Consider the following 19,501-nt stretch of genomic DNA (forward strand, 5'->3'; position numbering starts at 1 on the left):
CCTCTAACACTTGCTACACCTCTAACACTTGCTACACCTCTAACACTTGCTACAGCTACACCTCTAACACTTGCTACACCTCTAACACTTGCTACACCTCTAACACTTGCTACACCTCTAACACTTGCTACACCTCTAACACTTGCTACACCTCTAACACTTGCTTCAGCTACACCTCTAACACTTGCTACACCTCTAACACTTGCTTCAGCTACACCTCTAACACTTGCTACACCTCTAACACTTGCTACACCTCTAACACTTGCTACACCTCTAACACTTGCTACAGCTACACCTCTAACACTTGCTACACCTCTAACACTTGCTACACCTCTAACACTTGCTACACCTCTAACACTTGCTACACCTCTAACACTTGCTACACCTCTAACACTTGCTACACCTCTAACACTTGCTACACCTCTAACACTTGCTACAGCTACACCTCTAACACTTGCTACACCTCTAACACTTGCTACACCTCTAACACTTGCTACACCTCTAACACTTGCTACACCTCTAACACTTGCTACACCTCTAACACTTGCTACACCTCTAACACTTGCTACAGCTACACCTCTAACACTTCAATAAAACATCTGGTCAACAACACATCTGGTCAACAACACATGTAGTCAACAACATGAGATCGATTGGACGGATTGGCTGGACTGCTAACCCGTAAATCTCGAGTTCGAATCCGGGTTCAAGTCAGTAGACCGTCCCTTTAGGGTAAGTATAGGCGGCTGGGCATATAATATGGTCACAGAAGCAGGTGAACTCTACTTCACTTGCCTCGTGTAGACCGTCAGGTTTGAAAAGGGAACTTGACTTACTTGCACCTGTGGTCAACCCATCTTGTCAATAGAAACGTAACGAATATCTTTTAAACAAGTATCTTTATTAATATTCACATATGTGTATTACAATCTACGTATTGAAATCAATATTAACATTCGTATAAGTGTAACAGTATCTTCTTTCTTAAATGTGTAATAGTATAACATGTTTAGCTTGCTGTTGTCATGTGTTTAGCTGGCTGCTGTCATGTGTTTAGCTGGATGCTGTCATGTGTTTAGCTGGATGCTGTCATGTGTTTAGCTTGCTGCTGTCATGTGTTTAGCTGGCTGCTGTCATGTGTTTAGCTGACTGCTGTCATGTGTTTAGCTGGCCGCTGTCATGTGTTTAGCTGGCTGCTGTCATGTGTTTAGCTGGCTGCTGTCATGTGTTTAGCTGGCTGCTGTCATGTGTTTAGCTGGCTGCTGTCATGTGTTTAGCTGGCTGTTGTCATGTGTTTAGCTGGTCAATGTCATGTGTTTAGCTTGCTGCTGTCATGTGTTTAGCTTGCTGCTGTCATGTGTTTAGCTGGCTGCTGTCATGTGTTTAGCTGGCTGCTGTCATGTGTTTAGCTGGCTGCTGTCATGTGTTTAGCTGGCTGTTGTCATGTGTTTAGCTGGTCAATGTCATGTGTTTAGCTTGCTGCTGTCATGTGTTTAGCTTGCTGCTGTCATGTGTTTAGCTGGCTGCTGTCATGTGTTTAGCTGGCTGTTGTCATGTGTTTAGCTGGTCAATGTCATGTGTTTAGCTTGCTGCTGTCATGTGTTTAGCTTGCTGTTGACATGTGTTTAGCTGGCTGCTTTCATGTGTTTAGCTGGTCAATGTCATGTGTTTAGCTTGCTGCTGTCATGTGTTTAGCTTGCTGCTGTCATGTGTTTAGCTTGCTGTTGTCATGTGTTTAGCTGGCTGTTGTCATGTGTTTAGCTGGCTGTTGTCATGGCGTGTAGAGTTGCCTCTGTACCCCGCAGACTTGCTGAGGGCGAGGAGTCATTTGCTGAGTCATTGGGTGAGTCATGGTGTCTAAGATAGCTTTCGTCGCCATGGTAACCATCAGGTACCGGGTAACCGTCATGGAGAGAGACGGGGACAGTTTTAGGTGACGTCTGCGCTACGTAACTGTGAGGGGCGGCTGACATCAATGACAAGTGCTGTGACGTCAGTATAGTGTGGGACGGTGACGTCAGTTTGATGGAATTTGTTGGAGGTAGAGAACACCCCGTTTGGTCAACTGCTTCGTTGCCAGACTTAAATTGTGTTCCATAGCCGGACTTGGGATGGACAAAGTCATAAAAATGATTTTTGCCACTGTTGTAATCTGTTTTCTCTGACGTCTCGCTGTAATCGTTTCTTTGCGGCATTTCAAACGATTCGACCTTTAGCGCCTCCATATAGTCGCATTTATTGGCGCGAGGAGCGTAATCTGGTCTCTCTTGGTCGTGGTAGCCGGACATTTTGACCGGCTCATGGTAGCCGGACATTTTGACCGGTTCATGGTAGCCGGACATTTTGACCGGCTCATGGTAACCTTGGCTGTACCCAGGGGTTGGGGCGTGGAAGTAGCCGGCAGATCTGGCTGCCTCAAGGTATGTCATGTTGACTTGACCTACATAGCCAAGCTTCATGGCGTCCAGGCCGTAGTGGCTTTTGTATTGTTCAGGGTCAAGGTTAGGGTTAGTTTTAGGGTACTCGGCGTACGCCATGTTGGAGTGGTCGAGCTGGTTGCCTGACGGCCTGACGCCTGTTTCCGCCTGCTCTAACTTGACCTGTGAGTACCCAGCACTCTTCTGGTCCCCGCCTGACTTGACCTCAGCCTTTGGACTGACAGACATGACCCCGCCCCCTTTTGTGTTGACGTCAGAGCTACGGTTGACGTCAGAGCTACGGGTGACGTCAGTGCTACGGTCGCTGCTTCCTTTGGCTGAGACTTGACTTTTTACATCTGTGAAAAAAAATCGCCTGTTAAAAAGCTGCTAAATATAGAAAATTAAAATAAATTAACGTGTACCAACACCAGACATAACTAACTGACAAAACTAACATAGCTAACTAGCATAACTAACATAACTAACATAACTAACTGACATAACTAACTGACATAACTAACTGACATAACTACTGACATAACTACTGACATAACTAACTGACATAACTAACTGACATAACTACTGACATAACTAACTGACATAACTACTGACATAACTAACTGACATAACTACTGACATAACTAACTGACATAACTACTGACATAACTAACTGACATAACTACTGACATAACTAATGACATAACTAACTGACATAACTGACATAACTAACTGACATAACTACTGACATAACTAACTGACATAACTACTGACATAACTAACTGACATAACTGACTTAACTAACTGACATAACTAACTGACATAACTAACTGACATAACTAACTGACATAACTGACATAACTAACTGACATAACTACTGACATAACTAACTGACATAACTAACTGACATAACTAACTGACATAACTAACTGACATAACTAACTGACATAACTGACATAACTAACTGACATAACTACTGACATAACTAACTGACATAACTAACTGACATAACTAACTGACATAGCTACTGACATAACTAACTGACATAACTACTGACATAAATAACTGACATAACTAACTGACATAACTAACTGACATAACTAACTGACATAACTAACTGACATAACTACTGACATAACTAACTGACATAACTAACTGACATAACTAACTGACATAACTACTGACATAACTAACTGACATAACTAACTGACATAACTACTAACATAAATAACTAACATAACCAACTGACATAACCAACTGACATAACTAACTGACATAACTACTGACATAACAAACTGACATAACTACTAACATAAATAACTGACATAACTAACTGACATAACTAACTAACATAACTAACTAACATAACTAACTGACATAACTACTGACATAACTAACTGACATAACTAACTGACATAACTACTGACATAACTAACTGACATAACTAACTGACATAACTAACTGACATAACTTCTGACATAACTAACTGACATAACTAACTGACATAACTAACTGACATAACTAACTGACATAACTAACTGACATAACTACTGACATAGCTACTGACATAACTAACTGACATAACTAACTGACATAACTAACTGACATAACTACTGACATAACTAACTGACATAACTAACTGACATAGCTACTGACATAACTAACTGACATAACTAACTGACATAACTAACTGACATAACTAACTGACATAACTACTGACATAACTAACTGACATAACTAACTGACATAACTAACTGACATAACTAACTGACATAGCTACTGACATAACTAACTGACATAACTAACTGACATAACTAACTGACATAACTAACTGACATAACTTACTGACATAACTAACTGACATAACTAACTGACATAACTAACTGACATAACTACTGACATAACTAACTGACATAACTACTGACATAACTAACTGACATAACTAACTGACATAACTACTGACATAACTAACTGACATAACTAACTGACATAACTAACTGACATAACTAACTGACATAACTAACTGACATAACTACTGACATAACTAACTGACATAACTACTGACATAACTAACTGACATAACTAACCTTCCGACTTGGTTTTGTTGACGTTTTTAGGTTTTCTTTTCCTGGTTTGTATCCCATCTTTCTTCATGGCCAGTGGACGGTTGACCTAGTTTCATCCAAGCAGAACAGAGGTTAAAAATTAAAGCCAAGGTCATACGTGTGATTAGTGTACAATGACGTCAGGTCTAACAAACACTGACCCCATGCCAGTAAAGTAATAAAGGCTGTCACTGACCCCATGCCAGTAAAGTAATAAAAGCTGTCACTGACGTAATAAAAGCTGTCACTAACCCCATGCCAGTAAAGTAATAAAGGCTCTCACTGACCCCATGCCAGTAAAGTAATAAAAGCTGTCACTGACCCCATGCCAGTAAAGTAATAAAAGCTGTCAGTGACGTAATAAAAGCTGTCACTGACGTAATAAAGGCTGTCACTGACCCCATGCCAGTAAAGTAATAAAAGCTGTCACTGACCCCATGCCAGTAAAGTAATAAAAGCTGTCACTGACACCATGCCAGTAAAGTAATAAAAGCTGTCACTGACCCCATGCCAGTAAAGTAATAAAAGCTGTCACTGACGTAATAAAAGCTGTCACTGACCCCATGCCAGTAAAGTAATAAAAGCTGTCACTGACGTAATAAAAGCTGTCACTGACACCATGCCAGTAAAGTAATAAAAGCTGTCACTGACCCCATGCCAGTAAAGTAATAAAAGCTGTCACTGACGTAATAAAAGCTGTCACTGACCCCATGCCAGTAAAGTAATAAAAGCTGTCACTGACGTAATAAAAGCTGTCACTGACCCCATGCCAGTAAAGTAATAAAAGCTGTCACTGACCCCATGCCAGTAAAGTAATAAAAGCTGTCACTGACCCCATGCCAGTAAAGTAATAAAAGCTGTCACTGACCCCATGCCAGTAAAGTAATAAAAGCTGTCACTGACGTAATAAAAGCTGTCACTGACCCCATGCCAGTAAAGTAATAAAAGCTGTCACTGACCCCATGCCAGTAAAGTAATAAAAGCTGTCACTGACCCCATGCCAGTAAAGTAATAAAAGCTGTCACTGACCCCATGCCAGTAAAGTAATAAAAGCTGTCACTGACCCCATGCCAGTAAAGTAATAAAAGCTGTCACTGACGTAATAAAAGCTGTCACTGACGTAATAAAAGCTGTCACTGACCCCATGCCAGTAAAGTAATAAAAGCTGTCACTGACCCCATGCCAGTAAAGTAATAAAAGCTGTCAGTGACGTAATAAAAGCTGTCACTGACGTAATAAAAGCTGTCACTGACCCCATGCCAGTAAAGTAATAAAAGCTGTCACTGACCCCATGCCAGTAAAGTAATAAAAGCTGCCACTGACCCCATGCCAGTAAAGTAATAAAAGCTGTCACTGACCCCATGCCAGTAAAGTAATAAAAGCTGTCACTGACCCCATGTCAGTAAAGTAATAAAAGCTGTCACTGACACCATGCCAGTAAAGTAATAAAAGCTGTCACTGACCCCATGCCAGTAAAGTAATAAAAGCTGTCACTGACCCCATGCCAGTAAAGTAATAAAAGCTGTCACTGACCCCATGCCAGTAAAGTAATAAAAGCTGTCACTGACGTAATAAAAGCTGTCACTGACCCCATGCCAGTAAAGTAATAAAAGCTGTCACTGACCCCATGCCAGTAAAGTAATAAAAGCTGTCACTAACCCCATGCCAGTAAAGTAATAAAAGCTGTCACTGACCCCATGTCAGTAAAGTAATAAAGGCTCTCACTGACCCCATGCCAGTAAAGTAATAAAAGCTGTCACTGACCCCATGCCAGTAAAGTAATAAAAGCTGTCACTGACCCCATGCCAGTAAAGTAATAAAAGCTGTCACTAACCCCATGCCAGTAAAGTAATAAAAGCTGTCACTGACGTAATAAAAGCTGTCACTGACCCCATGTCAGTAAAGTAATAAAAGCTGTCACTGACCCCATGCCAGTAAAGTAATAAAAGCTGTCACTGACCCCATGTCAGTAAAGTAATAAAAGCTGTCACTGACCCCATGCCAGTAAAGTAATAAAAGCTGTCACTGACCCCATGCCAGTAAAGTAATAAAAGCTGTCACTAACCCCATGCCAGTAAAGTAATAAAGGCTCTCACTGACCCCATGCCAGTAAAGTAATAAAAGCTGTCACTGACCCCATGCCAGTAAAGTAATAAAAACTGTCACTGACCCCATGCCAGTAAAGTAATAAAAGCTGTCACTGACGTAATAAAAGCTGTCACTGACGTAATAAAAACTGTCACTGACCCCATGCCAGTAAAGTAATAAAAGCTGTCACTGACCCCATGCCAGTAAAGTAATAAAAACTGTCACTGACCCCATGCCAGTAAAGTAATAAAAGCTGTCACTGACGTAATAAAAGCTGTCACTGACGTAATAAAAACTGTCACTGACCCCATGCCAGTAAAGTAATAAAAGCTGTCACTGACACCATGCCAGTAAAGTAATAAAAGCTGTCACTGACCCCATGCCAGTAAAGTAATAAAAGCTGTCACTAACCCCATGCCAGTAAAGTAATAAAGGCTCTCACTGACCCCATGCCAGTAAAGTAATAAAAGCTGTCACTGACGTAATAAAAGCTGTCACTGACCCCATGTCAGTAAAGTAATAAAAGCTGTCACTGACCCCATGCCAGTAAAGTAATAAAAGCTGTCACTGACCCCATGCCAGTAAAGTAATAAAAGCTGTCACTGACCCCATGCCAGTAAAGTAATAAAAGCTGTCACTGACCCCATGCCAGTAAAGTAATAAAAGCTGTCAGTGACGTAATAAAAGCTGTCACTGACGTAATAAAGGCTGTCACTGACCCCATGCCAGTAAAGTAATAAAAGCTGTCACTGACCCCATGCCAGTAAAGTAATAAAAGCTGTCACTGACACCATGCCAGTAAAGTAATAAAAGCTGTCACTGACCCCATGCCAGTAAAGTAATAAAAGCTGTCACTGACCCCATGCCAGTAAAGTAATAAAAGCTGTCACTGACCCCATGCCAGTAAAGTAATAAAAGCTGTCACTGACGTAATAAAAGCTGTCACTGACCCCATGCCAGTAAAGTAATAAAAGCTGTCACTGACCCCATGCCAGTAAAGTAATAAAAGCTGTCACTGACCCCATGCCAGTAAAGTAATAAAAGCTGTCACTGACCCCATGCCAGTAAAGTAATAAAAGCTGTCACTGACGTAATAAAAGCTGTCACTGACCCCATGCCAGTAAAGTAATAAAAGCTGTCACTGACCCCATGCCAGTAAAGTAATAAAAGCTGTCACTAACCCCATGCCAGTAAAGTAATAAAAGCTGTCACTGACCCCATGTCAGTAAAGTAATAAAGGCTCTCACTGACCCCATGCCAGTAAAGTAATAAAAGCTGTCACTGACCCCATGCCAGTAAAGTAATAAAAGCTGTCACTGACCCCATGCCAGTAAAGTAATAAAAGCTGTCACTGACCCCATGCCAGTAAAGTAATAAAAGCTGTCACTGACCCCATGCCAGTAAAGTAATAAAAGCTGTCACTGACCCCATGCCAGTAAAGTAATAAAAGCTGTCACTAACCCCATGCCAGTAAAGTAATAAAAGCTGTCACTGACGTAATAAAAGCTGTCACTGACCCCATGTCAGTAAAGTAATAAAAGCTGTCACTGACCCCATGCCAGTAAAGTAATAAAAGCTGTCACTGACCCCATGCCAGTAAAGTAATAAAAGCTGTCACTAACCCCATGCCAGTAAAGTAATAAAGGCTCTCACTGACCCCATGCCAGTAAAGTAATAAAAGCTGTCACTGACCCCATGCCAGTAAAGTAATAAAAGCTGTCACTGACCCCATGCCAGTAAAGTAATAAAAGCTGTCACTAACCCCATGCCAGTAAAGTAATAAAAGCTGTCACTGACCCCATGCCAGTAAAGTAATAAAAGCTGTCACTGACGTAATAAAAGCTGTCACTGACGTAATAAAAGCTGTCACTGACCCCATGCCAGTAAAGTAATAAAAACTGTCACTGACCCCATGCCAGTAAAGTAATAAAAGCTGTCACTGACGTAATAAAAGCTGTCACTGACGTAATAAAAACTGTCACTGACCCCATGCCAGTAAAGTAATAAAAGCTGTCACTGACCCCATGCCAGTAAAGTAATAAAAGCTGTCACTGACCCCATGCCAGTAAAGTAATAAAAGCTGTCACTGACCCCATGCCAGTAAAGTAATAAAAGCTGTCACTAACCCCATGCCAGTAAAGTAATAAAAGCTGTCACTGACCCCATGCCAGTAAAGTAATAAAAGCTGTCACTGACGTAATAAAAGCTGTCACTGACGTAATAAAAGCTGTCACTGACCCCATGCCAGTAAAGTAATAAAAACTGTCACTGACCCCATGCCAGTAAAGTAATAAAAGCTGTCACTGACGTAATAAAAGCTGTCACTGACGTAATAAAAACTGTCACTGACCCCATGCCAGTAAAGTAATAAAAGCTGTCACTGACCCCATGCCAGTAAAGTAATAAAAGCTGTCACTGACCCCATGCCAGTAAAGTAATAAAAGCTGTCACTAACCCCATGCCAGTAAAGTAATAAAGGCTCTCACTGACCCCATGCCAGTAAAGTAATAAAAGCTGTCACTGACGTAATAAAAGCTGTCACTGACCCCATGTCAGTAAAGTAATAAAAGCTGTCACTGACCCCATGCCAGTAAAGTAATAAAAGCTGTCACTGACCCCATGCCAGTAAAGTAATAAAAGCTCTCACTGACCCCATGCCAGTAAAGTAATAAAAGCTGTCACTGACCCCATGCCAGTAAAGTAATAAAAGCTGTCACTGACCCCATGCCAGTAAAGTAATAAAAGCTGTCACTGACACCATGCCAGTAAAGTAATAAAAGCTGTCACTGACCCCATGCCAGTAAAGTAATAAAAGCTGTCACTGACCCCATGCCAGTAAAGTAATAAAAGCTGTCACTGACCCCATGCCAGTAAAGTAATAAAAGCTGTCACTGACCCCATGCCAGTAAAGTAATAAAAGCTGTCACTGACCCCATGCCAGTAAAGTAATAAAAGCTGTGACTGACGTAATAAAAGCTGTCACTGACCCCATGCCAGTAAAGTAATAAAAGCTGTGACTGACGTAATAAAAGCTGTCACTGACCCCATGCCAGTAAAGTAATAAAAGCTGTCACTGACCCCATGCCAGTAAAGTAATAAAAGCTGTCACTGACCCCATGCCAGTAAAGTAATAAAAGCTGTCACTAACCCCATGCCAGTAAAGTAATAAAAGCTGTCACTGACGTAATAAAAGCTGTCACTGACACCATGCCAGTAAAGTAATAAAAGCTGTCACTGACCCCATGCCAGTAAAGTAATAAAAGCTGTCAGTGACGTAATAAAAGCTGTCACTGACACCATGCCAGTAAAGTAATAAAAGCTATCACTGACCCCATGTCAGTAAAGTAATAAAAGCTGTCACTGACGTAATAAAAGCTGTCACTGACACCATGCCAGTAAAGTAATAAAAGCTGTCACTGACCCCATGCCAGTAAAGTAATAAAAGCTGTCACTGACCCCATGTCAGTAAAGTAATAAAAGCTGTCACTGACGTAATAAAAGCTGTCACTGACACCATGCCAGTAAAGTAATAAAAGCTGTCACTGACCCCATGCCAGTAAAGTAATAAAAGCTATCACTGACCCCATGCCAGTAAAGTAATAAAAGCTGTGACTGACCCCATGCCAGTAAAGTAATAAAAGCTGTCACTGACCCCATGCCAGTAAAGTAATAAAAGCTGTCACTGACCCCATGCCAGTAAAGTAATAAAAGCTGTCAGTGACGTAATAAAAGCTGTCACTGACCCCATGCCAGTAAAGTAATAAAAGCTGTCACTGACGTAATAAAAGCTGTCACTGACGTAATAAAAGCTGTCACTGACGTAATAAAAGCTGTCACTGACACCATGCCAGTAAAGTAATAAAAGCTGTCACTGACCCCATGCCAGTAAAGTAATAAAAGCTGTCACTGATCCCATGCCAGTAAAGTAATAAAAGCTGTCACTGACCCCATGCCAGTAAAGTAATAAAAGCTGTCAGTGACGTAATAAAAGCTGTCAGTGACGTAATAAAAGCTGTCACTGACGTAATAAAAGCTGTCACTGACACCATGCCAGTAAAGTAATAAAAGCTGTCACTGACCCCATGTCAGTAAAGTAATAAAAGCTATCACTGACCCCATGCCAGTAAAGTAATAAAAGCTGTCAGTGACGTAATAAAAGCTGTCACTGACGTAATAAAAGCTGTCACTGACCCCATGCCAGTAAAGTAATAAAAGCTGTCACTGACCCCATGCCAGTAAAGTAATAAAAGCTGTCACTGACGTAATAAAAGCTGTCACTAACCCCATGTCAGTAAAGTAATAAAAGCTGTCACTGACGTAATAAAAGCTGTCACTGACGTAATAAAAGCTGTCACTGACGTAATAAAAGCTGTCACTAACCCCATGTCAGTAAAGTAATAAAAGCTGTCACTGACGTAATAAAAGCTGTCACTGACGTAATAAAAGCTGTCACTGACGTAATAAAAGCTGTCACTGACCCCATGCCAGTAAAGTAATAAAAGCTGTCACTGACGTAATAAAAGCTGTCAGTGACCCCATGCCAGTAAAGTAATAAAAGCTGTCAGTGACGTAATAAAAGCTGTCACTGACGTAATAAAAGCTGTCACTGACACCATGCCAGTAAAGTAATAAAAGCTGTCACTGACCCCATGCCAGTAAAGTAATAAAAGCTGTCAGTGACGTAATAAAAGCTATCACTGACGTAATAAAAGCTGTCACTGACGTAATAAAAGCTGTCACTAACCCCATGCCAGTAAAGTAATAAAAGCTGTCACTGACACCATGCCAGTAAAGTAATAAAAGCTGTCAGTGACCCCATGCCAGTAAAGTAATAAAAGCTGTCAGTGACGTAATAAAAGCTGTCACTGACGTAATAAAAGCTGTCACTGACACCATGCCAGTAAAGTAATAAAAGCTGTCACTGACCCCATGCCAGTAAAGTAATAAAAGCTGTCAGTGACGTAATAAAAGCTATCACTGACGTAATAAAAGCTGTCACTGACGTAATAAAAGCTGTCACTAACCCCATGCCAGTAAAGTAATAAAAGCTGTCACTGACACCATGCCAGTAAAGTAATAAAAGCTGTCACTGACACCATGCCAGTAAAGTAATACAAGCTGTCACTGACCCCATGCCAGTAAAGTAATAAAAGCTGTCACTGACACCATGCCAGTAAAGTAATAAAAGCTGTCACTGACCCCATGCCAGTAAAGTAATAAAAGCTGTCAGTGACGTAATAAAAGCTATCACTGACGTAATAAAAGCTGTCACTGACGTAATAAAAGCTGTCACTAACCCCATGCCAGTAAAGTAATAAAAGCTGTCACTGACACCATGCCAGTAAAGTAATAAAAGCTGTCACTGACACCATGCCAGTAAAGTAATACAAGCTGTCACTGACCCCATGCCAGTAAAGTAATAAAAGCTGTCACTGACCCCATGCCAGTAAAGTAATAAAAGCTGTCAGTGACCCCATGCCAGTAAAGTAATAAAGGCTCTCACTGACCCCATGCCAGTAAAGTAATAAAAGCTGTCAGTGACCCCATGCCAGTGACGTAATAAAAGCTGTCACTGACGTAATAAAAGCTGTCACTGACACCATGCCAGTAAAGTAATAAAAGCTCTCACTGACCCCATGCCAGTAAAGTAATAAAAGCTATCACTGACCCCATGCCAGTAAAGTAATAAAAGCTGTCAGTGACGTAATAAAAGCTGTCACTGACGTAATAAAAGCTGTCACTGACCCCATGCCAGTAAAGTAATAAAAGCTGTCACTGACGTAATAAAAGCTGTCACTAACCCCATGCCAGTAAAGTAATAAAAGCTGTCAGTGACCCCATGCCAGTAAAGTAATAAAAGCTGTCACTGACGTAATAAAAGCTGTCACTGACCCCATGCCAGTAAAGTAATAAAAGCTGTCACTGACGTAATAAAAGCTGTCACTGACACCATGCCAGTAAAGTAATAAAAGCTGTCACTAACCCCATGCCAGTAAAGTAATAAAGGCTGTCACTGACCCCATGCCAGTAAAGTAATAAAAGCTGTCACTGACGTAATAAAAGCTGTCACTGACACCATGCCAGTAAAGTAATAAAAGCTGTCACTAACCCCATGCCAGTAAAGTAATAAAGGCTGTCACTAACCCCATGCCAGTAAAGTAATAAAGGCTCTCACTGACCCCATGCCAGTAAAGTAATAAAAGCTGTCACTGACGTAATAAAAGCTGTCACTGACGTAATAAAAGCTGTCACTGACACCATGCCAGTAAAGTAATAAAAGCTGTCACTAACCCCATGCCAGTAAAGTAATAAAAGCTGTCACTAACCCCATGCCAGTAAAGTAATAAAAGCTGTCACTGACGTAATAAAAGCTGTCACTGACGTAATAAAAGCTGTCACTGACACCATGCCAGTAAAGTAATAAAAGCTGTCACTGACGTAATAAAAGCTGTCACTGACGTAATAAAAGCTGTCACTGACGTAATAAAAGCTGTCACTGACACCATGCCAGTAAAGTAATAAAAGCTGTCACTAACCCCATGCCAGTAAAGTAATAAAAGCTGTCACTAACCCCATGCCAGTAAAGTAATAAAGGCTGTCACTGACCCCATGCAGCTTGTAGTAAAGTCCACAGGCATTACAAACAGGTTCGCCCTCGTTGCTGCGCCTCCATAGTGTTGTGGTGTTGGTGTGGCAGTTGGCGCACGACAGACCAACTCGGCGTGAGGCGGACTGAGAATTGAAGAACATCGGCGTCTTTAAGGGAGAATAGAAGAGTCAGTGGCGTCATGGTGATTGATTTACTTAACCTTGATTTATTTTAGGGTTAGGTACAACATAAGGGTAACTTTAGGGTAACTTTAGGCTAACTTTAGGGTTAGGTACAACATTAGGGTAACTTTAGGGTTGGGTACAACATTAGGGTAACTTTAGGGTTAGGTACAACATTAGGGTAACTTTAGGGTTAGGTACAACATTAGGGTAACTTTAGGGTTAGGTACAACATTAGGGTAACTTTAGGGTTAGGTACACCATTAGGGTAACTTTTGGTTAGGTACAACATTAGGGTAACTTTAGGGTTAGGTACAACATTAGGGTAACTTTAGGGTTAGGTACAACATTAGGGTAACGTTAGTGGTAACTTTATGGTTAGGTACAACATTAGGGTAACTTTAGGGTTAGGTACAACATTAGGGTAACTTTAGGTTTAGGTACAACATAAGGGTAACTTTAGTGGTAACTTTAGGGTTAGGTACAACATTAGGGTAACTTTAGGGTTAGGTACAACATTAGGGTAACTTTAGGTTTAGGTACAACATTAGGGTAACTTTAGGGTTTAATACAACATTTGGGTAACTTTATGGTTAGGTACAACATTAGGGTAACTTTAGGGTTAGTTACAACATTAGGGTAACTTTAGGGTTAGGTACAACATTAGGGTAACTTTAGGGTTAGGTACAACATTAGGGTAACTTTAGGGTTTAATACAACATTTGGGTAACTTTATGGTTAGGTACACCATTAGGGTAACTTTTGGTTAGGTACAACATTAGGGTAACTTTAGGGTTAGGTACAACATTAGGGTAACTTTAGGGTTAGGTACAACATTAGGGTAACTTTAGGGTTAGGTACAACATTAGGGTAACTTTATGGTTTAATACAACATTAGGGTAACTTTAGGATTAGTTACACGCTAAGGAAAGCTCTAGAAACATTTTCAGTTTTGAACTTGTTGGTTTATTGTTATAGTAAGTTGAACTTATCCATCACTATTTTGGTGTATTATTTATAGTTATGGTAAGTTTAACTTATCAGTTTCTATTTTGGTTGATTATTTATAGCTATGGTAAGTGGAACTTATACGTTTCTATTTTGGTTGATTATTTATAGTTATGGTAAGTTTAACTTATCCGTTTCTATTTTGGTTGATTATTTATAGTTATGGGAGTTATGGTAAGTTGAATTTATCCGTTTCTATTTTGGTTGATTATTTATAGTTATGGTTAGTTTAATTTATCCGTTTCTATTTTGGTTGATTATTTATAGTTATGGTAAGTTTAATTTATCCGTTTCTATTTTGGTTGATTATTTATAGTTATGATAAGTTGAACGTACCCGTTTCTATTTTGGTTGATTATTTATAGTTATGGTAAGTTGAATTTATCCGTTTCTATTTTGGTTGATTATTTATAGTTATGGTAAGTGGAACTTACCAGCCGCCTCTGTGGTTTGATAAGAGGCCGATTGAGGCCATTCATTTTGTGGTACAATCCACAGGCGTTGCAAAGATAATGTCCAGTGCCGTCCCGCCTCCACAGTGGGGTAGAGATGGAGCCACAGTTGACACACTCCCGTCCCTCAAGGTCGGCCCAGTACTCCTGTCCATCTGGAAGTTAATGACACACACACTTATTCATTAACTACCATTAATTTTGGGTTAATTACACAATATTATTAATTATTAATTAGACACAATTATGCGTTAATGATAAAACATTTATATATATATATATATATATATATATATATATATATATATATATATATATATATATATATATATATATATATATATAAATTATAGATAAATAACTAAATAATTATAAATATATAGGCTTATGTATATGTTTGTATGCAGATGTCTGGCTGTTTATCGCACTCCCCAGAGACGAGCATTATTTTCTCATCTTTTGAAGATGGCAGGGACGGGTGGGGAATACATGAACAGGTGCGACAGGTGCACCAGCCACGCCCCCCCCCCCCCCCCCCTGAGATCAATCCCGATATTCTAGGCGGTCAAATTTTCTTCCAGTGGTTAAGGTTTGGGGTTAGGACTAGGACTAGCGTTAGAGTAAGGATTTGTTATTAGCATGGCTTGTCCATTGCCTCTGTTTACTGTTAAAACTTCAGTTTAGTTCTATTCTGACTAAAGTTTAGGAAACTTAGAACTAAAGTTTAGGCAAATTATGTTTAAAGTTTAGGCAAATTATAACTCAAGTTTAGGAAAATAATAAATTCAATTTAGGTCAAGTATAACTTCAGTTTAGGTCAATTATAAATAAAAATAAAACACGACAACGGTGGAGACTAATACAGTAGTCTAGTGGTAACATCAAATAAAACACGACCAACTGTGGAGACTAATACAGTAGTCTAGTGGTAACATCAAATAAAACACGACCAACGGTGGAAACTAATACAGTAGTCTAGTGGTAACATCAAATAAAACACGACCAACGGTGGAGACTAATACAGTAGTCTAGTGGTAACATCAAATAAAACACGACCAACGGTGGAGACTAATACAGTAGTCTAGTGGTAACATCAAATAAAACACGACCAACGGTGGAGACTAATACAGTAGTCTAGTGGTAACATCAAATAAAACACGACCAACGGTGGAGACTAATACAGTAGGCTAGTGGTAACATCAAATAAAACACGACCAACGGTGGAGACTAATACAGTAGGCTAGTGGTAACATCAAATAAAACACGACCAACGGTGGAGACTAATACAGTAGGCTAGTGGTAACATCAAATAAAACACGACCAACGGTGGAGACTAATACAGTAGGCTAGAGGTAACATCAAATAAAACACGACCAACTGTGGAGACTAATACAGTAGTCTAGTGGTAACATCAAATAAAACACGACCAACGGTGGAGACTAATACAGTAGTCTAGTGGTAACATCAAATAAAACACGACCAACGGTGGAGACTAATACAGTAGTCTAGTGGTAACATCAAATAAAACACGACCAACGGTGGAGACTAATACAGTAGTCTAGTGGTAACATCAAATAAAACACGACCAACGGTGGAGACTAATACAGTAGTCTAGTGGTAACATCAAATAAAACACGACCAACTGTGGAGACTAATACAGTAGGCTAGTGGTAACATCAAATAAAACACGACCAACTGTGGAGACTAATACAGTAGTCTAGTGGTAACATCAAATAAAACACGACCAACTGTGGAGACTAATACAGTAGGCTAGTGGTAACATCAAATAAAACACGACCAACTGTGGAGACTAATACAGTAGGCTAGTGGTAACATCAAATAAAACACGACCAACTGTGGAGACTAATACAGTAGGCTAGTGGTAACATCAAATAAAACACGACCAACTGTGGAGACTAATACAGTAGTCTAGTGGTAACATCAAATAAAACACGACCAACTGTGGAGACTAATACAGTAGGCTAGTGGTAACATCAAATAAAACACGACCAACTGTGGAGACTAATACAGTAGGCTAGTGGTAACATCAAATAAAACACGACCAACTGTGGAGACTAATACAGTAGTCTAGTGGTAACATCAAATAAAACACGACCAACTGTGGAGACTAATACAGTAGTCTAGTGGTAACATCAAATAAAACACGACCAACTGTGGAGACTAATACAGTAGGCTAGAGGTAACATCAAATAAAACACGACCAACGGTGGAGACTAATACAGTAGGCTAGTGGTAACATCAAATAAAACACGACCAACGGTGGAGACTAATACAGTAGTCTAGTGGTAACATCAAATAAAACACGACCAACGGTGGAGACTAATACAGTAGTCTAGTGGTAACATCAAATAAAACACGACCAACGGTGGAGACTAATACAGTAGTCTAGTGGTAACATCAAATAAAACACGACCAACGGTGGAGACTAATACAGTAGTCTAGTGGTAACATCAAATAAAACACGACCAACGGTGGAGACTAATACAGTAGGCTAGTGGTAACATCAAATAAAACACGACCAACGGTGGAGACTAATACAGTAGGCTAGTGGTAACATCAAATAAAACACGACCAACGGTGGAGACCAATACAGTAGTCTAGTGGTAACATCAAATAAAACACGACCAACGGTGGAGACTAATACAGTAGTCTAGTGGTAACATCAAATAAAACACGACCAACTGTGGAGACTAATACAGTAGGCTAGTGGTAACATCAAATAAAACACGACCAACTGTGGAGACTAATACAGTAGGCTAGTGGTAACATCAAATAAAACACGACCAACTGTGGAGACTAATACAGTAGTCTAGTGGTAACATCAAATAAAACACGACCAACTGTGGAGACTAATACAGTAGGCTAGTGGTAACATCAAATAAAACACGACCAACTGTGGAGACTAATACAGTAGGCTAGTGGTAACATCAAATAAAACACGACCAACTGTGGAGACTAATACAGTAGTCTAGTGGTAACATCAAATAAAACACGACCAACTGTGGAGACTAATACAGTAGTCTAGTGGTAACATCAAATAAAACACGACCAACTGTGGAGACTAATACAGTAGGCTAGAGGTAACATCAAATAAAACACGACCAACGGTGGAGACTAATACAGTAGGCTAGTGGTAACATCAAATAAAACACGACCAACGGTGGAGACTAATACAGTAGTCTAGTGGTAACATCAAATAAAACACGACCAACGGTGGAGACTAATACAGTAGTCTAGTGGTAACATCAAATAAAACACGACCAACGGTGGAGACTAATACAGTAGTCTAGTGGTAACATCAAATAAAACACGACCAACGGTGGAGACTAATACAGTAGTCTAGTGGTAACATCAAATAAAACACGACCAACGGTGGAGACTAATACAGTAGGCTAGTGGTAACATCAAATAAAACACGACCAACGGTGGAGACTAATACAGTAGGCTAGTGGTAACATCAAATAAAACACGACCAACGGTGGAGACTAATACAGTAGTCTAGTGGTAACATCAAATAAAACACGACCAACGGTGGAGACTAATACAGTAGTCTAGTGGTAACATCAAATAAAACACGACCAACTGTGGAGACTAATACAGTAGTCTAGTGGTAACATCAAATAAAACACGACCAACTGTGGAGACTAATACAGTAGTCTAGTGGTAACATCAAATAAAACACGACCAACGGTGGAGACTAATACAGTAGTCTAGTGGTAACATCAAATAAAACACGACCAACGGTGGAGACTAATACAGTAGTCTAGTGGTAACATCAAATAAAACACGACCAACGGTGGAGACTAATACAGTAGTCTAGTGGTAACATCAAATAAAACACGACCAACGGTGGAGACTAATACAGTAGGCTAGTGGTAACATCAAATAAAACACGACCAACGGTGGAGACTAATACAGTAGTCTAGTGGTAACATCAAATAAAACACGACCAACTGTGGAGACTAATACAGTAGGCTAGAGGTAACATCAAATAAAACACGACCAACGGTGGAGACTAATACAGTAGTCTAGTGGTAACATCAAATAAAACACGACCAACGGTGGAGACTAATACAGTAGGCTAGTGGTAACATCAAATAAAACACGACCAACGGTGGAGACTAATACAGTAGGCTAGTGGTAACATCAAATAAAACACGACCAACGGTGGAGACTAATACAGTAGTCTAGTGGTAACATCAAATAAAACACGACCAACTGTGGAGACTAATACAGTAGGCTAGAGGTAACATCAAATAAAACACGACAACGGTGGAGACTAATACAGTAGTCTAGTAGTAACATCAAATAAAACACGACCAACGGTGGAGACTAATACAGTAGTCTAGTGGTAACATCAAATAAAACACGACCAACGGTGGAGACTAATACAGTAGGCTAGTGGTAACATCAAATAAAACACGACCAACGGTGGAGACTAATACAGTAGTCTAGTGGTAACATCAAATAAACCCGGAGCAGACTAATAAAAGCCGGAATCAATTGGGTAGTTTTAGGGATCATGGTGTCAAGGGAATTGTGTGTCAAGGGAATTGTGTGTCAAGGGAATCGTGTGTCAAGGGAATCGTGTGTCAAGGGAATTGTGTGTCAAGGGAATTGTGTGATAAGGGAACTGGAC

At 40.1% G+C, this 19,501-nt stretch overlaps 1 protein-coding gene across 3 annotated transcripts in view; it reads right to left on the reverse strand.

The window, feature by feature from the left end:
• Positions 1 to 900: 900 nt before the first annotated feature.
• Positions 901 to 19,501, reverse strand: part of LOC131927257 (GATA-binding factor A) — a 31,732-nt gene continuing 13,131 nt past the window's right edge. For 2 of the 3 annotated variants that reach the window (XM_059283024.1, XM_059283026.1), the window contains 4 exons: positions 14,824 to 14,996; positions 13,217 to 13,366; positions 4,505 to 4,589; positions 901 to 2,776 (listed from right to left, as the gene is read on the reverse strand). In XM_059283024.1, the coding sequence (XP_059139007.1) occupies positions 1,758 to 2,776; positions 4,505 to 4,589; positions 13,217 to 13,366; positions 14,824 to 14,996 (1,427 nt within the window). In that variant the 3' untranslated portion in view covers positions 901 to 1,757. The remainder of the gene's footprint in view (positions 2,777 to 4,504; positions 4,590 to 13,216; positions 13,367 to 14,823; positions 14,997 to 19,501) is intronic. The other variant, XM_059283027.1, reaches the window with a different exon arrangement.

This window comes from Physella acuta, unplaced genomic scaffold, assembly GCF_028476545.2.
Source record: "Physella acuta isolate Inbredline_101_S28 unplaced genomic scaffold, ASM2847654v3 ptg001391l, whole genome shotgun sequence".
Taxonomy (NCBI): domain Eukaryota; kingdom Metazoa; phylum Mollusca; class Gastropoda; family Physidae; genus Physella; species Physella acuta.